This window comes from Platalea leucorodia (genome assembly GCF_965183815.1).
Source record: "Platalea leucorodia genome assembly, chromosome: 3".
Classification (NCBI taxonomy): Eukaryota; Metazoa; Chordata; class Aves; order Pelecaniformes; family Threskiornithidae; genus Platalea; species Platalea leucorodia.
The window spans coordinates 2,375,819-2,398,887 of NC_138825.1; the positions used below are offsets into that span (position 1 = coordinate 2,375,819).

At 39.7% G+C, this 23,069-nt stretch overlaps 1 protein-coding gene across 1 annotated transcript in view; it reads right to left on the bottom strand.

Moving 5' to 3' along the window:
* Window positions 1-5,368: 5,368 nt before the first annotated feature.
* Window positions 5,369-23,069, bottom strand: part of EFEMP1 (EGF containing fibulin extracellular matrix protein 1) — a 49,530-nt gene continuing 31,829 nt past the window's right edge. The window contains exons 5-11 of the mRNA XM_082305222.1: window positions 18,339-18,461; window positions 14,589-14,708; window positions 12,069-12,188; window positions 10,516-10,635; window positions 8,894-9,017; window positions 8,572-8,767; window positions 5,369-6,583 (exon numbers count right to left, since the gene is read on the bottom strand). Of these exons, the coding sequence (XP_082161348.1) occupies window positions 6,425-6,583; window positions 8,572-8,767; window positions 8,894-9,017; window positions 10,516-10,635; window positions 12,069-12,188; window positions 14,589-14,708; window positions 18,339-18,461 (962 nt within the window). The 3' untranslated portion in view covers window positions 5,369-6,424. The remainder of the gene's footprint in view (window positions 6,584-8,571; window positions 8,768-8,893; window positions 9,018-10,515; window positions 10,636-12,068; window positions 12,189-14,588; window positions 14,709-18,338; window positions 18,462-23,069) is intronic.

Consider the following 23,069-nt stretch of genomic DNA (forward strand, 5'->3'; position numbering starts at 1 on the left):
GGCTACCTCCCTTTTTTCTTTTTGGTGTGATTTTCAGTTTTTAGGCATTTGGCATCGTAACAGATTGTGCTGATGGTGGAGCTTCTGGCAAGGGTGTGTAACAGCTTTGGAGCTGCTAATAACAAACTGCAAATGCTTCCCCTGTGCCCGCAGGTGCCAGGGGAAGAGCTCCTGTCCAGGACAGCCACGTATTTAATGGGTCTTGGGAGGCTTTTCTGTAAACTTGTGCAGTTATTTTTCAGACTGATCTGAGCTTTAACATTCCCAACATCCTGCCATAAGAAGGGGTTGGGGGGACGGGACGGGATGGGACCCAAACTGCCTGCTGTGTTCAAGATGTAGCGGATTTATACAACCGTGTAAATGTTCAGCTTTGTTCCCTGCCTCTGTCCCCAGTTATTCCTGATGCCGGATTTGCTCTCTGAAGCTGTGGTTTCCTCTGAATGGTCTGTCATAACTGTGACACTAGCCTCCTGAGAGGCGGTGGTCAGTTCAGAGGCCTTTGCTGTTCAAATAAAGCTGGGATAACTTTCCCCCATGTGCATCACTTCATATTTCTCCCCTTTGGTTTTATTTAGCATTTTTTGCTCAATATTTGGAGCACTGTAAAGGCTGTTCTCCAGAGGATGCTCATCTTTACCTGAACAACTGGATATCGTTAGCCAAATTTGCTCTTCCCCCTCTTCTATCCACTTCTTACTTCGAGACAAGTCCTTTGATACGTTGCCTGTAAGAACACTCTGGCACGGTGGTACTGCCAAATTCCTCCTCCAGGAACATGACAGAGTTTAGCTTCATTTTTCTGCTGTGGCATTATCTTTTTTTTTGCTCGTTCCCCTAATGTGTGGGTCATGCCTTGGCCCCAGCAGCCTCTTGGGAGGTTGCTTCTGCTGTAACTGGAAGAGGCTTGATTTGCTATTCCGGGCGTTTGCAAGTTGCTCCTTTGGCCTGCCTTGTTTTTATGTGTGACCTTCCAGATCTCGGGAATATTTCTGTTTTCCTTGTTCGTATACAACCTCAGCTTCTCAGAGGATGACTTATTGATTTTAATAATGCCTTTTACCCTGCTGTTTTGGTATGTTGGCTTCCCCTCTGCAGCCCTTACTCTGAGCTTCCAAAATCTGTTTGTTTTCCTAGTTTCCATGCCGCCTGCAAGAATTTTGCTCTTTTGACTTCCCACTTGGGTGTTTGTTGTATATATTCTGTATAGGAAACATTCCTATATGTTGCACACGGATACTCCAGAAACACTCAAAGTGCAAGAAGAAAATGTGACCCTCAAGAGGAGGTGGTCACAGGTTCAGATGTTTCTGGAGTGGCATTGGCAGGATTTAGACCTTGAGGTGTCTGTGTAACTGTCGTGATCATGGTTTCAGAGTTTAACAGCATAAATATGTTACTTCTGTCAACCCAGCTGGCAGGCTGCTACATTTGAAAGCCTTTCTGTATGCTTGTTCGGGTGTACGGATGGGGATGGTGCACGCCTTTGCATGGGGAGTTTTTGTAGATCAGAACTGCAGAGGCTTTAGGGGGTATCTTTGGGGGGAGGAGGGGGAGAAAAAAGAAAGTTTCACTAAAGCTGTGCAATAAAGTGCACCAGAATGGGTGTTCGCAGAGCAGGAGCTGCTGAAGTGCTTAGCTGAGGGCTGCACCCTTCACTTTCAAAGGTCTGATCGAAGCATGTTAGTGGGAATGTTTCCCCTATTTGAATATATATGTACTGTGTGGCTATGTAGAAATTACAAAAATATTAATATTTAAAAACATTAATTATCCAGATATATTTCTGGGTGGGAGCAGAGATGCAGAGTGCTGATGTCCCTTCTGGGACTGTTGGTATTCTGGATCAGAAAGTGAAATAATTTTCTCTCCCAAGTGAGAGCAGAAGCAGCATGGGACTGACAGTGTGACTGTGTTTACAAACAAAGCCTGGAGCTCACCTTTGCCCAGTGTTTTGATCTGCAGGAAGCATTGCTGGGTGTCTTGGCTGCACAGCCCCTAATCCAGGCTCAAGGTGTCTTCTGAGATACCGGAGAATAAATAAGAGGAAGCCTTTAATATGACTTTGTTATGTTGTTGTGACACAATGTTTGCAGCTTTTTCGGCTGAGCGAATATACACCAGAAATGGGCGGCTTTAAAAAGAGTTAACTTTGGGATTGCTTACTTTAAAAAAAAAAAAAAAAATTACTTCAATGTACATAATCTATATCAATATAAAATCGGACTGTATTTTTTCCCTTGCAAAAATGACAAAAGCTGTTGCACTGTCCTTCAAATTTGCTTTGGCAACTATAAACCAACTCTGTTTTATTAAACAGCTCTCTTTCCTCCTAATATATACAGAAATGTTTGCAGTATAAACATCTTAACTAGACATCTGCTTTTCCCCAGATATAAAACACAGTTAACTTTTTGCCCTGTTTCTGTTCACTGGGGCTGATAACTTTTTCTGCTGGCCAGATGAAATAAATTGGTTTTTGTACCAGATGCAGCACAGTTCAGTTTTGCATTACGCAGGTGTTCCCCCAGCTGGGAAGTGTGGAAACGTGCCATTTTGCTGAGATGATGGTGAGGTTTAGAAATGTGAGGGCGTTAAAAATAATTCTCCGTGTTAACAGTGGGCTTTGTCCCTGGTGGGCTCCATATGCCGAACAGCTGACTGGGGCAGCAGCTGTTCTATATTTTAATAGGAGAGTTATAAAGTTAGAAACATGGATGATCATTCAAAACATAAGCAACTCTTTGCAGTCATGGAAACAGGATTCAACAATAAACTTGCATTTGTGAGCCTTCCAAACAAAATAATCCCACTGCACTGTGTTCAGGTGGTCTTGGGGAAGTGAATGAACTTGCATTTCTATTTCCTTAAGTTCTGTTTACTCAAAGTCCTTTTTTTTTTTTTTTTTACTTTTTTCTCCCTGTTTTCTGTTTCTTAGAAGATATTAAACTTTGCATGTGAGCCTGATTTAGATTCTTCTCCAGCAGTGACAGATTTATATGAGAATCTTTCCCGGAGCATGTTATTGATAACGGTCATGCCAGTAGGATATAGCAAAGACTGAGCAAACACTTTGCTCTCATAATTTCTTGAGATTTCAGTGTCCATTTTAACACAAGTAGCTATTCAAACTCTTGTTGCATGTTTGCTGCAGCTCTGTATCCTTTGCAAGGAACATATGAAGTCCTGCTTTCCTGGAGAATCGGGTGAACCTGTGGGTTTCCCTCCTAACAGCACGCAGGGTTTCTGGTGCGGTGTGAGGTACAAAAGCTCTCCTTGCTCAGGCTCTGAACCATCTTTTCATTTTGATTATGGGCTTCTTTCGGACACTCTCACGCTCGATCATGTACCGCACCCCTATCCAAAACAATACCAACCCCCCCCTTCCAATTTCTGCGCAGCCCTGCTGTAGTCCCTGGCTTGCTCTGCCTGCCTGCTTGTGTTTTGGTTTGGAGGGGCTGCTGTTATTTCAGCTCCCCGTTTCCATAAAAGCTCTGTGATTAATGTTCCGCGTGGAGAGCGGTGCCCACACCCAGCAACTGCGTTTAGGTCTCAACCAACCTATAGCAATATCATGGCAAGGAGCTGGATCTGTGCTCCTGAGCTGTGGGATAACCTCTGACTTGGCCAGTTTGCGCCGTAAGTGGTCTTATATAGACGTGGATATTGCAAACAGACGGGGAGCGGAGTGGTTGGCAGGACAGTTTGTGTGAAAATAAAATGGCTTAAGCCAAGTCTGTGAGCACAATGAGATGTGGAGGATCAAGCGGGCTGAATATTGCTTGGGCATGTGTACAAGCTACAACTGCCTCTGCTGTTCATGCCATTTGATAAGTACATACATGTTGTTTTTCCTCTATATATAATGATCAGTTTTGGGTCATTGTCAGATAAGCAGGTTTAAAAGGAAGATGTAAAAGTGCTGGTGATGAAGCTGGTGTAAATACTGGCAGAGCATGAAGGTAGAGTCAATCTTTGGGGCAGAGCCTGGCAGCTTGGGGGATGATTTGCGGCTGCTTAATTTACTGCAGGGACCAGCCTGGTGCCCTGCAAGTCCCAGGACTGAAGGAGGCAAAGCCACTGCAGCCTCCTCTGGGCACCTATCAAGAGAAAACTGTTCACTTTAAGCCTAGAAACAACAACAAAATTGTTTCTTGGAATGGGCAATGCTGAATTACACAGTTTGGCAAGTTAAAAGTTGGTGTAAAAGAACAGTGCTGATCCTGGGGGTAGAGGAGGATGCTTGAGGGCCAGCACAGCTTGTTTGTGAGGACAGACTACATAGTGCGTCAACTACTGTTTTCTCTCTAAAGTATGGAGGTGAGTATGTGCTGCTTGCCACAAGAATTGCAGGGAGGAGGAGGAGGTCGGAGGCATTTTGCTCAGTACGTGTGCAGTATGAGGAGTTGCCTTTCAAACCAAGTGGATTTGTAGTGATGATGAATGGGGAGGAATCCCTCTGGGGAGGAGGAGGAGCATCCTACAAGCCAAACTCTCTATATCAAAGTTTTCACCATGAAAAACACCAATTAAATCCCTGTACAGAGCAACTGGGTTTGTATTGGTGAGCTTGTCTCTGCAGAGAGGGCTGAAGGCTACCTGGGGTCTCGCCCCACAGCTCTGGGGCCCCAGGCAAAGAAAATGCGACCCAATGAGAGAACTGTTTTTTTGGCCTGTGCCACAGCCATGTGCTCTGACCCTTTTGGCAGATGAAGTATTTGTTTAAAGCCACAAATGACTGCCTGAAGGAATGATCATTGGATAATGAGGTCCTGCTCTGCAATTTGTCTGAGCGTGGGGGATGTGTCACCCTAAACCAGAGTGGTTATGGCCTGTTCTAAGTTACATTCTGGAGCCAATTTTTGTTGTCTTGCCGTGCAGGACCTCTGGATGCCAAGTTCTGCAGCCACGCTCGTTGCTTCTTTGGGCACATCCCCTGAAAGCAATCACTGAGGGTGACTGACATACTCAATAATTATGAATCTGTGGGTCTGCACCACAAGAGGGGTTTTTTTGTGTATAATGTATGCACTAATCACAAATATTTTCTATAGAAAATGAATTTTAAGTAGAAAAGAGGCTCCTTCCTGTAAATCAGCAACTAACTAGCAAGGTGTATATGTTGGTGTATTTTTCCTTTTTTTAAGGTCAGTAAAACTAAAACTCAGTAGGTAATATGTTTGTCCTTCTACATAGGAATTGTGGTTTTAGTCTTCCATGAACTAATGCTGTATGGACTGAGATCTGGGTCATTCTGACTCTGTAGAACTCGATGGGACTTTGCTGACTCCCACAGTAGCTGACAATTCAGCCCTCTAACGTGGCTAATAAACTACCTCAAAAAAAGACTAAATACAATATGGTAAGAGATCTTTATTAAAAATTTTGTACATCAAAGGATTAGCTACTACATCTTGAACAAGAAACAAGATTTTACATATTACAAAAGATGTTATTAGTTCTTGAATTAGAAATAAATTTTATGAACACTGTACATGATACATCTGAGTTGTAAGAGGAGGAATAGGACCGAGTGCCTCAAAATGATATAACTTAATAAGCAAATGCACTCAATTCTTAGTATACAATATAATATTTCTGGAATAATAGCATGTTAACTTCTGTCTGAAAATGCTGTATCCCTCTAACCAGTAACTACCAACAGTGTTCTCGGGAGAAAGCACGGATGCATGTACCCCGCATGGTGATTTTTCCATTTGGAGTTTCTTTCATTGTTGGAGAAATTTTCTTCCTATGGTCTATTTTTCTTGCAGAGAGCAGAATGTTGTTCTGTGGTACGGTTAAAGCAATCTGCACATAGAAACCCAATGCAAAACATTTCTCACAAGGTAGCTTTACCTCCAACCCAGATTAGAAAAACCAACTGATAGCACATAAATGTCTACAGAAATAGATTTTTATTGACTGTTATCTTTTGTTACAAAGTAGTTAAAAAGAAGAAATATATTTTTAGCTTATCAGATAACCGTTACTTTGTGTATCATTCATACTATATAATTTTTTCTTTGAGATTGTCAGTGTAGCTGCATTAGAATTTAAAATAAAAACAACACAGAAGATCACCTTTTAGTTGCATGACCTATTTGGCTAGGAAGGGTGTGTGAAGTTTTACAGGATAGTATGAACATACAGTTCTCATACAAAAGCATAGTATGTATCTAGTCCAAGAAAGGTAATAAAAAAGATTTAAATCTTTATACAGAAAGTGACAATGCCCATGTTATACTATGGAACACATCTACTAATTTTGAATTACAGGTGTAATGTGTGGATTAAAGATATCAATTTACTAAACAAATCTTAAAAAAAAGAGAGCAAAATCTATAAATAAAATAGTAAGTGCTTTCTTTAAGATAATATTCTTTGGCTGCTTTAAGTGCCAGTGAAAGGTTATTGAAAACCACTAAAATGCGTAAGGTCCCACTATTATTGTTAATCTTAACACCGAGCTTGTACGATAATTCAAACTGTTGACTGTTAGCATCTCCAGATCCACAATGTGTTCTCTTGGTCCTGATAGTGATTTCACCAGCACGAGCATTGCACTTACGGCGCTTGTTTGCTGAAAGAAAACCAACAAAGTTTAATTCAGTCAAATCTAAAACGATTCCCTAGTTGTGTCAAGAAAGTGTGTGTGTGTTACTACACCGTAAAAATGCTCTGTCTCAGCACAGAGATACAGAATGCAAGTATTCTTGTAACACTTTTAAATGGCCATGACTAATCTCACACCTGGCTTTGCTGCAGGGAAAACTTTACCTGAGTAGGGTTCAGAGGAATAAACTGCACTGCAAAATCTGTTCCTGGTTATGCTGACTCTTCTGAAGGATGTGAAAAGTGGTAATCTATCCCAGGATGGTCTTTGTTTTTATCCCCATCTATCAGCTTTTAAAATATATGGAGAATAAGTCAAACAAGAGAGACCTAATGTCTTTAACAGTGCTACAGCTTGTTCAGCGGAGGGAAACTCTACGTCTAATTCATGGCTCATGCTCTGGAAGAAGTCGTGCTCCCCTTGTAAACACTGGGAATTTTTGCAACTGGTGTGCCTATTGCCATCCCCATCTTGTACTGCTCCCAAGCTCTTTTCCCAGTCTGGGATCATGCTGCTGGGGAACATTGATGGGCCTTGTCTGTGGCACGCTGCTCGTTTGTTAAACAGCTCTGTAATTGACAGATGATGATAAAAGGGTAAACTCCATCTGTCCCTTCATCTACTACAGATATTTTCTCACTGTGTCAAATGAGTATTGTATACAGATGAATCCAATCCATCTGCTGTATCTGAGACCTGGCTCAGACTTTTACTAAAACAATAGGACTAACTTCTAAGTAAGCCTTTGTTTACTGCGGTCCCTTGGCAGGAATAAACACATGCTTCCTTGTTTAAGGCCTGCGATTCCTTGTCGGGTGGCAACAGAAGACTGAATTGTTAGCCAAAAGAAAGTCCGAAGGCTAGATTGGGGTCTAACCCAAACTACAGTTGGAGTGATCTTGTTCTGTTTTTAAGCAAATAACTGTTTGTATTTTGGGGGTAGATACGGGGTTTCAATGTGTAATAAAGCCAGGGAAAAGCACTGGCTTATAGGTTATACCAGAACAAGTGAGATACAGATGAGTAGTTCCTTGTTCCCGTCTTGGGGAAACATGGTGTAAACAGGCAATGCCATATCTTGGTGTGCTTTTTGGATGCATTATCAACCCCCCCCCTAATCTCCAGATGCCAAGAAAAATAAACAAAAGTGAAAACCTTCCAATTAAATATATTTTGGATTTGAATTTTTTTGGTGCTGATTCTGTTTTACTGAGTGTAAAGCCACATATGAAGCAAAAAGGATTTCCCAGGAATTCGTAAATATTACAAGCTTCCAAGAAAATCAGATTTCTTCCAAAAAAATCTTAAAAAGCAGATGTTATAGACACTTTCATTCATGTGTATCTACTTGAATGCATTATGCCACAGGAAATACTGCTATTGTAAGTCATTTGAACTTTCATGGTTTTCTGAAATAGTTGCAGCACTTCGGGGAAAATAAAGGTTTAAGTATGTCTCAACACAAAACCCTTGCAAGTTGGCCTGAACTTCGCCCTCTAGAAGTTGGTGTCCCATCCCAAGCTAATATTGGTTACTTTTTCACAAAAATGAGAAATCTAATAAAAGCGATAGTACAAGGAATCCTTCTATAATCCTCTCCTAAATACATATATATGGGGTGTTGGTACTGACTGTGAAAAGCATGGAGGCATCTCATTTGTATGACACGGGTGTCAGGATTGCTAAATATTCACGATCGCTACAAGCTTTGTATTCATTTGAAAGGAACAGTCTGAGTATCAGAGTTTTCAGGTAGAGAAGTAAAAGGCACTTTAAAACTTGGAAGCCAAGCACATTTAATAAGGAAGTATTAAAAAGTTGATAAACTTTAGGATGCTGTGATACTCTTACAGGAAGAGCTGATAGATTTGTCAAAATGGCAAGGCACTATAACACCTGGATAGCACCAGTGGTCTTTATAGCCTGCTCAGGCCCCAGCTCCCACCAATACTCACTCTCAGGTAAAATTCTCCATTTTCATTTCCAGACTTGATCCGGAATGTGTTAATAGTATTAGGGTAAATAGTGGTTGCCTGAATCTGGAAGATATCAGAGGGCACTGTTCTGTCTGAACGGATGCTCATGTATTTGTACACAACAGAGTAAGGCAGCTCTCGGCAAATGGCGTTGGAAACAGGGCAGACGCAGCGGCTGAAAAACAGAAACGGATGAAACTGTGACAGTTGCAAACAAATGGTACTTGCTTTCTGTTGTATTTGATCATGTTGCCTCTTGAGGATGATCCTAAAAAAAAAAAAGGACTAATTTTTCTCTTACTTCTCAGATGTAAGGACGTAAGGCTCTTGACAAGGATTTCTTGGGTAACAACGAAATCCTCCATGGTAATTCCAGCAAATTTCATCCTCTCTGCATTCATTAGTAGTCTCACACTCATTTATATCTAAGAGGAAGGAAAAGGGACTGTGTCAAAGCAGATGGAAATGAGTTTGCTACAAAACCAAACACAATGTCCTCAAAACAACAACCCAAAAAAAGCCACCTGCTTGTCTGTTGAAACCCGACATGTTTCAGTGTTCTTTACCTGCTTTTCTGGGGCCTGGCTATAAAGGATTTCTCTATGCAGAAATGGAATAAATTTGTTTTGAGTGTTAATTAAGTCTGAAGATTTTTTTTAGTGGACTAAAGAAACATACTAATCAGGTGTAATGCAACCATAGAAATACTGTGACGTTTCTAATTAGCAAAGAATGATTTTATACCAGAGGGTATCTTGTAGACAGAAGAAAAAGGTTTTGAGGAAGAATTGTGATTTCCTGCCTTTTGCAGGTTCTCATTTTTAATTGCCTGAGTTTCATGGTCTAACTAAAATGCTTAGTTAAAGGCTACATTTTAACTAAAATAGCTTTGAAAGGAATAATGAGAACTTGCTTATTGTGCAAAGTAGAGCTTCCTTTTTTGCCTGGAAATACAACCCTGGATGGAGGTGGGGGCTGTCAGACTTGTGCTGTATTAATGCTCTATTATCCTGTCAGTGCCAGAGCCCCACTGCTGTCTACTTATATGGTCTCCTGAAATTAATACAGTCACAGAAAGGGTTTAATCAAATCTAATCTCTCGGAATGCACAAACAGATTTTTAGATGGTCAAGCTAACTGCTCTGCAATGTTCAGTATCAGCTGCTGTTCTTAAGAAGGGAAAGAAACTAATCTGAGTTTTATAAAAAACATTAATTAAAAATTTGAGTTATTTCCTCATACCTTTTGCCAATAATTAGCACACCTATTTAATTCTAAAAATGACTGTTAAATTGGTTTCTGGATTACATAAGCAATGGTTTGTGCACTTAATATGATGTTCTGCAATATTCTCTAATAAGATGCAGAGACACTTAGCGCTGCTGAGGAAAAAACACAAACTTTAAAACTCTGGCATTCGGTGGCATCTGACCAGAACACTTATTTTCTAAACACAAATTATTGAAGCTGCTCAAGTCTTGCATTTTTTTTTCTCCTGTTATCAGAAGAAACATGTATTTCATTTCTACTGTGGCTGGATTTAGGAACCTCTATAAAATGAAACATGATATAGTGCCATGTTTAGTGTCTGCAAAAAATGGCCTGATTATTTTTTGGAGATATTTATATCTGAAACTTAGACTCACTACCTAGACATGTAAGACAAGTTTTACCTGAGGGCTGCAAAAACTAGAATTTTGTCCTAGGAATCTGAAGAACTTAGAGTTTGAGCTGAAGGATTCAAATATGAATTAAGACAAGAGATGCAATTAATCATCAAATGCTTTATCAATGTATCTTTTGCTAACATAATAGTAATCCTGTCATGAAATATAAACACTTAGATAGCAAGCATTCTTAGTTGGGCCTGAAATGCTGGTGTTACTAATGCAGTATTGAGACTGCTAAGCTGAGGGCACTTACCTTGACATGTTCTGCCTCCTACTACCTGGTATCCTTCAGGGCAGACACACGAGAATTTTCCTGGTTCGTTGACACACTGGTACTGGCATATATAACTTGAGGTTCTGCATTCATCAGTGTCTGCAGACAGCAAAAGAGCTCACAGTTATTTTTTTAACGTCTGCTTCATTACAGAACTAAATAGAATAGCTAAATGCTGGTTCTAACATGAAAAAAATGAATTCTGTCTAAAAAGAATAAGTTGTCAAAAAACTGAAATGTACTGCTTAATGCCTCAAAGTTGCAAACAGAAGAGCTAGTTCTACTTCTGTTTTATCAGTAATCAGCCAAAATGAGAAATTTGGATTTGAGGAAGCAAAAGCTAAATTAGACTTCAGAACAGGTTTGGGAAAATAACTCCTGAAAGAATTTATACTTTTAGTATTCCAAAATGTGATTACTTTCACAAAAACCACAGATGTGAGATTAGTTAGTGAGGCAAAAATACTCCCTTTGTATTTGTGCCCTACCCTAATGGAGTAGCTCTTTGGGAAAAAGGGTAAGGCCTATTTTTTTGTCTTCCAGTAATATTCAGTGTATACCATTCTCTTGCTTTTTTGTTCTTGTGTAACCGTCAGTCCCTTGCTAGAGAAGTGTAGTGTGAAATGGAATGTAACAGTATATGCCATTAACTGGAAATTAAGTGAAACCTATCAAAACTAGGGAATGGCTTGGAAAACAGCATAACCTCCTGCCTACCACCTCTGAGGCTTGAGCCCAGTTCTTGGTTTTTGTCAGGGATGTCCTTGGAGGCTGCATACTTGCTGCTCCCTGTTCTGTTCACTTGCAAGTGGGATTAGTTTAAGAAGCTTGGAGAGGGAGTATCTGTAATAGCTCTGCTGGCTTGTTTAGGAGGGCAGTGGTAAACCAAAAAGACCTCTTTGGCTCAAAGACTGGTAGAAAGGATATGGGCTCTAAGGGTGAGATCATCATGTGTCCAAAAGGAGATTAGAGGAGCCCTGTGGAGACTCTGGCAGAGGAAATAAAGTGTTGATTGTATAATCATCAGGAGGCATGCTGTTTGTATACGCAGGCTTGAAAGCACCTCAAAAGCACAATTGTCGCTTCCTTAAAATCAAAAATTTGAGGTTTTATTTTCAGAGGAGCCTAACAACACACAAAATTGCACTTGTTTTTGGTTTGCATTCCTTTCTGATTCATTTAATAGTCATCAGCATTAGACCACACACAACTCAAGTGAGTTTGTGAAGTAAGTATTCAGAAGCCTTATTCTTCCCAGCTGTGATCTGACATGTAGTAATGTCTGTCCTGTTTTGCACTTACTATAAAAGAGAGATACCCATATCTACATGTACCCGAATGCAGCTGCAGCTACTAAGGTGTGTATTAGCAACCACGTTTGCAACATGAAAAAATAAATCTTAAGGGTTTTGGCTACAAACTGTACCCACAGTGTGGCTCCACTTGAATTATATCCCTTAGTTCACAGAAAGACTTCTGGGAAAATAATTAAAAAAAAAAATCGCTCTTCCAAGACAAAAAAAATTGCTTACCTTCACAGTTGATTCTGTCACTGCTTAACTCAAATCCTGGATTACACTGACAGATGAAAGAACCCAGTATATTGTAACACTGTTGTGCACACGGGTTATTGGCATCGCATTCGTTTATGTCTGAAAGGAAAAATTACAGATCTTTATCTTGTGTAGCTGGTAATTAGGCTGATTAAGTGGATTAGTCCTTAGTCTGGGTCTATTGCTTAGCAGAAGCTCAGTTGCCTGTATCAATATAGATCTGCAGTCACTGGAACAATGTTAGATCTATGCTTTACATTCCATGTAGAAAAAGAGTATTTTTCCAGGAATGAGAGTTATTCTAATGTGTGATGAATTCTTCCAAAAATGTTTAGTGTGGCTATTAAACTCCACATTCCAGCGTCTTTTTTCAGGTACGAAATGCCAAGTCTCTATAAATAATTGATATAAGGAACACATACTGATAAGACCTCTCAGCATGCAGTGGTTAAGATTTATTTGAGCTATTTATTACTCTTAAAATTTGTTCTTTTAAATTCCATTACAATTATAACACGAGCCTTTGAGGCCAGTAGAGTTTTGCAATGCTCTAAGGCCTAGACCATATTGGGCGAAGGTATGTTTCTGTGCTAGATGTTTTTCCACGATGTGTCCATCCCAGGAACATATGTGAGAACGCTATGGTATGAGAAGAGAAGCAATTTTTAATGGGAAGTTTATGTAACTGTAACCACCTCTGGAATCTAACCCTTGTTTTTTATAGGCTGTTGACTAACTGCTGCTCTTCTGTCATTCACTCTGTAGACTTTAGTGTGTTTTCCCTTGTATTCCTCCCCTGCATGTTTTCCATTCATATTTGTGTTTATCAGATATAACCATTAGTAGAGAGCTGCATTTGGAAAAAAAAAAAATATCTTGAGCTCATGGCTTTTGCAAATGCTTACAAATGTCAGCAACACTCAGTCACTTACAGATACACCTAAAAACTGACAAGATGACTAAGATTAGGCATTCACAAAAACTAAACCAATGAAGAGGATATTAATCCTCTATATGATGAACCTTCTAGTCCCGAAAATTAATGGTAATGGGGGAAAACTGACTATGATGGTATTTCTTCTTCCTTTTAGTTAATTTCTGGCAACAGTGCAAAGAATGTACATCATGACAATGCTACCAGAAAAAATAAGCAAGCTAGCCAGAGCCACAATTCTGTTTGTTTTCCTTCCAAGAAATATTGACCCACTTTCAATATATGCAAAAGTTGTAACACAAATGTAATCGGTACAGCTGTCAAGTATCACTTCTGCCAGATGACTGTTGCAGATGTGAAAGTCTGTCCTGATGCAGCAACCATTCATTTACAAATTTTCTCCTGAAGATTTACTTCACCTTTCCTGGTGGGAGTACGCCTTATTAGGCTGGGAGGCCAGCAAGTCAGAGAAGGGGTGTTTTGGTGAAGCACCTAGCAAACTTGGAGCTGTCGCGGGTTTGTGAGTGTCACTGAAAGAATACACTGTGCATCTGAGCCACGGAAAGGGCCAAATAAGTAACAACTTGTCAGATGGTTTTGTTGTGTCCATGTGCAATTTTTTATCCTATCATTTGGTGAAAAACAAGAAATTCCTCTTACTTCAGTGCTATGAAGTGTTCCAGGGTACTTGATAAGATATGGCAACGCTTGGAAGTAATGGTAGAAGCTGGAAAAGCCAGATTGATTTTTGTCTCTCTATAAATACGTACATAATACAGATTTTATATATCTGCGTATAAACTATAGCCATAGAGAACTTCTGACCATCTCCATGACAAGTCTTGATTTTTTTTTTTATGGTCATTCTCTCTGCACTTCAGCAGACCTTTTTATTGTCACTGTATCTAATTCTTCTAGAAAACAGAACTTATGATTTCCAACTTAACAGCAGCCTTACAGTTCTACTGCAAGGCTTCCCTTAGTGTTGTACTTCTAAAGGGAGGATCATTTCTAAAGGGTCACTCTTCCTTAGTGCCCCTCATTTTAATTTTTAGTGTTATTTTCTAGATATTCAAATGTGACACAGATGCTTTTTTCCTTATTACGTTTATTATGGGCTGAGGATAATTACACTTAACTGCAGAGGTATAGTATTGCTTTCCCTGGTTTCCAGTTTCAGCCTTTGTGTTGCATGAACTGGGAATAATAACATGAAAGCCAATGATAATGCAAAGCGACCCACCAGAAATGAAAGAATAATTAAATCTCAGATTAAATAATGACTGTAAACCTCCAGGGTTCCAGTTGCCAAACTAGATGCTACTCAGAAACCTGCTATGCCAACAAAATAACAGGTTTTTAGTAAGGCTCCAATTTTATTTCTCACCCTCCTGTACTTCTTGGATCACTCGCAGGAGAGCCTCTCAGTACAGCACCTGGTGTCTCTTACTGGTTGGTATTTATTTTCTTTAAGTTGGGATGAAGATACTTAAATTTCAATGGTGGCAAGTCATGGGTCAGTATTTGTATCTGTACTAAGTGAGCTCAGGCAGAGAAGTTCTTACCTACACAGGTGTGGTTGTTAGATGCTAACTGGAAACCAGCATTGCACTGGCAATAATAGGAACCAGGAGTGTTCACGCATCGATGGTGGCAATATGGAGGCAGGGTGCATTCGTCGATGTCTGAGTTATCAAAAAAAGAGAAATTAGTTCAAATGGAATCATGGCAGTTCACTGTTGCTGTCTTGTGTCCAAAGAAACTGTAAAGTTATTTGCACTTGATTAAAAGCTGGAGAAAAAAGCTTATGTGAGCTAGGTACTGCTTCTATGGATATTAATGGGAATACTATTATACTTCTAAGTAACTTTTGTAAAAAATCTGTTTCATGCTGATTGTCTTTGCAGCCACTGAGATCCATATGCATTCCAACTTTATTTTTTCAGTTCCACAGTACTGCTTAGTCTTGTTTATTTTGTACAGGTAAAACCCAGAATGTTTTGTTCTGCTTTTCAACCAAGATTTCTCATGATCTGACATAATGCTGACCAACACAGTGAATGTGGCCTGTAGCTCTTGTTTTTCCAAAAATTCGCACCCAGCACTCTTAACAAGTACTAAATCTTTTCAGCTCCATTAGGGAGAGTCCAAATTTTCTGTGCAAGTACAGGGGAATGGTGAGGACAGAAGATTAATGGGCCTGAAAAGGAAACGGGTGGTTGTGCTTCCGCAGGGATCCCCCAGAAACAGGCTTGCTCCCCCAAGGGGCTCCCATTGCTCCCATTCTCTGCCTCTCCTGCCTACCTTTCCATCCAGCAGCACCTTCTGGCTGTGCTCCCTGGTGCCAGGGAAGGGGATCAGACTGGCTGAAGCTGGTGCTATCTCAGGCAGTATTAACTTCCCACAGGCTCTCCTTGCAGGTTAACCCTGGTTTTGAGGTGGAGCAGGCTGCCTTTCCAAGTTCCAGCATTCCTAATGTGCATTGAAGCAGGCTTTTCACCTGCAAACCATACAAAATGTGCAACAGCCCATTCTTTTACCTCTCTGCAGTGTAAAAGGTTTCCTTGCATTTTCTGGAGGAGATACTGCCTCTTTTTGTCTGGAAAAACTTTTATTACGCCACAACACTGATCGTGCATGTATGTGCAGCAGCCGTCTTTAGTTGCGGCCTGCTTGAGCTTGGTGAAGAAATCCGTGCCGTGTTCTGTACATGTACACAATGCGAGATTTCAAAGGCTCAACGCTCAGACAAATAAGACCAGTTTTCACTGGAACAAAGAAAGGCACTTCCCATACCCATGCCAGATCTTGAGTTTCCTACCTCCAGCTGTTTCCACCATAGATGTGTTTAAAAAGAGGCCAAGACTTTTTTTTTATAATGAGGAAAATGTTTGTTTTAATATCAAGTGAAAAAATAATCTTTAGAAGTTAACCCTTTCTTTGTCAAATTTGCAGTTGCTGTTTGGGGCTAAACTTAGCAGTGGAGTGTTTTGGATGGTTCTGAATGAAAAGGCTTATGCTGGAAAATTCCTGGCTATCCGTACAGTAGCGATTGTCGCTGTAATGCGCTTGTTGCAGAGAGAAATTTGGAAATAGAAAAGGAATAAATTAGGAAGCACAGTAGATCTCTTCCATCCTTGACTTTTACAGGACTAAGCTCTTGCAAATTGCTGTTTAAAGACCTGATTATACAATATAGACATGTGAGCAATGCTCTGCTGCTTAGGCACTGCATTTATGCTTCCAGGATCTGACTCTAATTCAGTGGGAGTTTTCCTTGCGGGATTAGGCACATCAGCTCCATGCAGATCTAAGGGCTAAGCATTATCTAGTCAATTTGGCCAAATCTTCTATTAGAATGAATTGTTTTCCAGCATTACTTCAATCTGCAGTCCTGTGTTTCAGAAAAGACTAATTTTGCAGTATGTAAAAAAGCAAATTAAAAAAAATCTCCAAGAGAGACAGAAATGATTAGTGAATTTAGATTAAAATCAATCAATTGTTAGAAATGAGTCCTTTTCTGACTCTACCTTGAAGCCAAAATAGTCTGGAAAAATTTCTTTCAAATTTGAGAAACATTTCCTCCCATATGGAGAACCTCTATCAAGATCTGGCCCCAAGAACATTTTCTGGCTAAGTTGTTATAAAATCCCCAAAGACAGGCTTTATTCTGAAATGCTGACAGTACTAAGTGTAGGGATGTACTTATAATTTAGGTCAGTGTGTAATATGTAACACAGGTGTTATTCTTGGTTTTGACCTAAATAGGAGAAGGGAAATTTCACTTTCCAGACATCTTCATGTATAGATTTAGATGCATAAATATATTCACATGTAGATATAAGGGTGTATCATTCTACTGCTTTTCTTTGGAGTGCTGTAATGTGTCCCGTGAGACTTTTGGGTAGTACCATAGGTCTTGACATTAAAAGTGCTATTGCATAGCAGAAATGTACTTTACCTGCTCTGAAAAATCTAGATAAAACCCAGATATTAAAAAAAAAAAATTGACCTGTCAAAACTATTCCTCTACCTACATTCCAAACTATTCATCCTAGTCTTGCACAGAGAACTGAGAAAAGTCAGATACATCTGTGTTTATATCAATTTGTCAGTTCAGGACCTGATCCACATCTTTTGGGAAAGAGATATGAATTTTTGGGTTGATTTCTACAGCTCTACAGCCCTTGGCTCAGAACCCTGAAGAGCGAGCCATGCCCAGCCATTTAAGTTAGTCTAGATGGGACCCAACATCTCCCCAGCTTCCTTCCTGCAGCTCTTGTTAGGCAGTGACTACCTAGAGCCTTTGCAAGGCTTTTTGAAAGAGATTAAAAACCAAAATAAAGAAATCCTTAAATGCTTTCAAATGCAGGATTCCTAACACAAAGAAAAAAAAGGAAAACCTGAAGTTCTGTTGTTCCTGTTCTGCTGAAGACAAAAAAAAAAAAAATCTAAACCTCCTGCTTTTCTCCTAGGCTGCATAAAACCAGTCTTGTGTCTTATTCAAGACCACCTCTTATATCACCTCGTGATGTATATATTTGATTCCCTTATTTCATAGTTGTTTTTATTATCTCTGACAAACCTAAGGCTTAAGGCTGGAGTGCCTATAAAAGCAATTCATCCATTGAAATCACGATTAAAGAGGTGTTAAATAAAGGCTGAAGGAGGACTGCAGGAACGGAGTAATGGCACTTTTGCATAATGTCCCCAAATGAGGATGGAATAGGAAAGATGCAGTGTTTACACTGCACTTGGATTTAACTTAATGCTATACTTGTATAGGTCCCAAGGGTGCTGATAGTTTATTTTGGCACAAAGAATAAAGCATAGTGGTTTATAAGTTGCAAATATCATATACCTGCATTCAGAGTTTCCATCTCTTTCATTTATACTCATAAAACGGAGTACTGAAACAGACGGTGCAAGGGGGCTCTGCAGAGCAGGGATTAGGGCTGTGTGAAGGTAGTGCTTTGTCCTACAGAGCTGGAGTCAAGTCTCGCTGAGGTCAGTGGGAAGACGGGCTTTAGTTTGCTGCTCTAGTAGACTTATGACTGTATCTGGGACATAGGCAATACCCCAATACAAACAATAAACACAATGGCAACTATTAGGCAAATTAATCTTTAACTGTTGATGATACTTAAAATAGTTTCTAGTTCCATGTTTCAGTGATTATTGGTGATAAAGTGATTATTCCATTGCATTTCAAAATTATATAGCTATTTTACAGTACATATACCTGTATGCTTTATAATCAATATAAAGTTTGCAACTGTTAATAACAAAAGAAAATAGTTTAGAGCAACACTTACCAACGCATTGGTCCCCTCGTTTCTGATAGCCTGGAGGACACTGGCAGCTGAAGGACCCTCTTAAATTGACACATACTTGGTCAGCTCTACAATTATGGGTTCCAGTTGCACATTCATCTATATCTTTATACAAAAATCAAATGCAATATTAATTACAAAGCTTACTCAAAATATTTAGCCTGTTGAAATGCTTTGCCCGTCTTCAAGCTACCTATAAGCGAAGGCAGCGAAGTTCAAATATACTCCAAACATGTCATCTTAACGCTTATTCCATTTGCAGGACATAAAATGTTACCAGTTTTCTAATAGCTTGTAATTCTGATATAGTCCATTTGGAAATATTTTCAGATACGGTTATCTTAAAGAATCAGATACTTTTATTTGTCAATACCATTAATATTTTGTATTTATAACTATAAAACTTCCTGTAAACTTCTTGCAACTTTACCATAACTTTATCATCTTTCAATCATTTGACTTTTTTGTTTTGTTTTTTTTTTTTTCCCATGCTGGTTGTTTGTTGCATGCTCAATTACTCTGGGAAATGTCAGCAAATGTAGTTCAGCCCTTTCTCAAGAATGAGATGAGTTAGAAATATGTTCTTTTGCTAATACTAAAAAGACTCTGGTGATCTCTTTTGCACGGTTCCCGTGCTCCATACTTTGGACAGGGACTTGGAACTCGGTACGTGGTGGCCTTCTCATCAGGAAGAGATCTGTCTCTTGTCATTCCCATGAAAATTCCCTAATTCAGTCAATATGTTAAAGTCTTTGGAAACAGTTTATGTATGTTTGTATTTGAACAGTACAGCTACAAATGCAAATACTAGACTGACACTTTTCAGTGTAATTCAGGCAGCTTTTAGTTCGTGCTAAATGCAGGTTTATACAAGTATAAAAACATCATTTTGATTTTGCCTATTCATTATAACTCCTGGAGGTACTTAATTATAATTAAACTGCATGTGCTGACAAATAGGTTGCTTAAAATGGAATTACAACTTGCTTTCTCATCTGAACGTCCCAAATGTTTGGAGAGCTTTTTGTTGTAACCTGACACAGTACAGTGAAAGGACTTTTAAATTTTGGCATTGTACACAATTTGGAGACTCTAGGCTGAATAAACAAATTCCTTAAAACTTATGATCTCTAGTTTACAAATCTCAGCTGACCTCTCTATTTGTATAGGCACTGGGGACGTTAGAACATCACCAGTGGCAGATTCTGGGTGGTGCTTTGGAAAAAATGATGGATTCTTTCTCATAGCAAATGAAAACAATTTTGACCACAAGATTCAATAAAAAATAAACCATCAACAGTTTGAATTAATTCTCCATGTTTGCCCTTTCCCCAAATGTCCAAATATTTTACATATATTGTCTCTTTATCTGACAGGAAAAATAAAGTCCTTTTACGTTAAGCCCGCTCTTTGCATTTCTGCATAATATCAGTCCTAACGCTGCTGTGTTGATGCAGGACTTGCTGACTGCATTGTTCTGTACTGACAGCTGAAAAGCACATTCTCAGGTGTGAAGACTTTCAGGGACTATAGCTGGCTGCCTCATACCAACCCGACACATCATTAAATGCTTGAGCCAAAGCACGGTGGAGTTCAATGCAAGCCTTTGCAGAGACTTTGCTGGGCTTTGCCTGTGCTCCTAGTTTCTACAAAAGTTGAAAATAAAATGGCTATAGTACTCGCACAGTTCCAGTTCTTTTTGTTGCAGAGTGTACTGGAACAAAGAAAGTTTATTTGATCTTTAGGAACTTCATGTATCACTAAGCTTAACATGAGCTACCTTTTAAGATGGATTAGCTAAAGTGCATTACGTCCTTATGTTGCCATTTGCATCCATGGCTTGATTTCTGTGTAGCTTAATTTCTACAGCATAATAAGCTACACCAGCTAAAATGAAGCAAACTAGATTGACTTATGCACTCAGGGTCTTTGATTTTCCCAATGGTAAGTTCAGTTTGAAAGAAAAACAATTATTCAAAAGTACTGTTTGACTGCTAGCTGCCTCCTCACTTGGAAACTCTTGGAGGATTCCATGTTATGGCCACAAAGATCTGAGTTTATAAGAACAATCTTTTCTTGAGACTTGTTTCAAGAAATCCTTTAGAGCTTTCCTAAGCTTCTTACTCAAGTTAGGATCCTGAACTGGACTGCATGTTAGCTGTGACTGTACGTCTGCTCTGTCTTCTACGTGCCGTGAAAACGCATATTGGTATCTGGCATGTTCTTGGTGGACTTCCGAAGAGCTTTATCAGTGTTGTTACTCTGCACTGTCATGGTACTTTTTGCTCTTTTGGCTGTTCTTGCTGGATGGCTTTTGTTGAGATGTGAGTCCCTAGGCAAGCTAGGGAAACGGATACATGGAATGAAGTATTGGTGGGAGTTCTTTGAAAGCTCCAATCCTCTTTTTTTTTTTTTTTGTGGACTTTACTGAACTGTCTAAGGTGCACAGGAGAGCAGCCTGTAGCCTTCACTGGGGAAGGGCAGTAGGTTGCCATGCTTGGAGCAGCTCTCACCTCTGTGTAAAGAAATCTGTAATGTTAGAGGAAGGCTCATGGCCTGAAGATCATGTTTCTTAAGTGCTTCAAGGAAAATATTGTGGGAGGAGAACAACAGGCAGCTAGAAAGGTTTCAGTGCTGGAACATTCAGTTCTGAAATCTCTAGTACTGCAATAATTACAGATATGTCTACTGTTGTGACTGATACAAGGGTGAGGAAGTGAGTGGAAGATTTCAGTGCTGAAAGCGGTGCCAAATGTGAATTGCATTGGTGTGATACCAGAAGCAGCCCAGCCCTTGTGGAGTATGGAAAGAAGCACTGGTGGATTTTGTAATGTGACGTTGCTGCACAGATCTCTGCATCTCTGCCTTTGGTGAGTGAGGCCTAAAGACAAGTCTTCAGCTTCTTGGCACTTGATGTGACCTGAATCATCCTCCGTTAGAGAAACAGTCTTTTTTTCTGACTGTCCTGAGAGTTATTGGAACAACAGAGGAGTGGAAGTCACAGGAAGGAAGCACAGCGATGCTGGAGGTCTCCTTGGGATGAGGCAGATCAGCTCTGTTTTTCTCTGAGGTGGCACAGGTAGTTCTCTACCAATGTACATGCACACGCTTCTCTCCCCATGTGAAACAGCATCATCTTACGCTGGTGGGGCCAAGATTGATCTGGGATTCCCACGTATGTGTTCATGGCTCTTGAATGGGTAGACTGTCTATCTGCAATTGTTCAGGGTCTGACTGATCTGAAGCTTCCAGATTGTTTTCCCAGTTACGTCCCCTCTGTATGGAAATCAGTAACTCCCAGGTGTTCATTCCATTATTCTGAGAACTTCTTTTTCCAGTTTAAATCAGGCTTTTCCAATCCATTAGATTCCTAGCTCTTTTATCGTAACTTGCACAGTGTCCTCTGATTCTGTGACAGTGATCTGGAAGCTGCATCAATTCCTGCTTTTAGTCTGTATCAATCGCAGTAATACTGGGATGAGATTGCAGTTATACAAAGCACGTGTTTTTCCTTAAATCCTACTATCTCATTCCATTTGATCTTTCTTGACAAACTCCCTGGACTTAAGCGTGAACAGTAAATGAGGGTATTGGGAATCCATACTTTTGGTTTCTGCCTACTGCAGACACCCATGACCAGGCTGACTTGGTATCTGTGAAGACAGAGCAATCTGGGGCAAGGGTGTGATAGAAACTCCTACAGGAACATCGCATTGCTCACCAGCTTTAATCCAAAGAGCAAGATAAATTTGTCTGATCCTTCCTCTCTAGCACAAAGGCTTAATAATGTGTGTTATGTGCATGTGTATTTATAATAATTAAAAAAATTAAAACAAGACAGTCCACTGCACACACTTGTATCTCTGGGGAGAGGGTGAAACAACAAACATGTGACAGATGTTTGTCGTGTTGCTTAATGCACTACTGGAAAGCACTCAAGATACCACAGTGATGAGTGCAGTATAAGAAACAGATCTAGAAAGAAAATAATGGGCTTTTACAAGCTCATTCTTGAGCATCTTTCCTCTGCATCCTCTTTACTACAGTTAGTGTCATCATGATAAACTTGGTTTCCGTGTTTCCACAACTGATGCCACAGCTGAAGCTTCGGCCTTAAGCAAGTAACTTGTAAGCTGTACCTGAAAACACCCTCAACTCATTCCTCACCAACTTTTGTTTAAATTTCATTTCTGTATGTTACACATACATTTGCTCACCCAGGTGGGCAATTTAAATTACACTGGTAACCCGTAATGAAAATTATCTTCTCCTTTAACATTACGCTTTCTCTATTTCCTTCTATTTTCTAATCTCAGCTAATGTTTTAAAAGGTGGTGCTGTTCGCTACAGATAAACAAGAGCTGGAAGTTTGTATTAAATTAAGCAACCTGAATGGTATTTGATTATTGAGGCATCCAACCTGTGAAATATAGATTAATTCTTAGTCATTGTATCTCAGTCTGATCTAAGGTGTTGCTCAGATTTTTATTCCCAGTTATTCTCTGGACAGTTATGGCTTGTGTAGTTGGAAAATATCCTTTGAAATAGCCTGGGTGTCCCTAACCATCCTTTTGCAGATCTATCTTACTTGAAAATGGAGCTGGGTTACCTTAAGTGACTTGATCATTGTAGTAATTGAACTCGGATAATTATGTAGTCTTTCAATAGGCCACTCAGAAGCAAATTTATGATGTGATTTGTTTGTACTTTAGT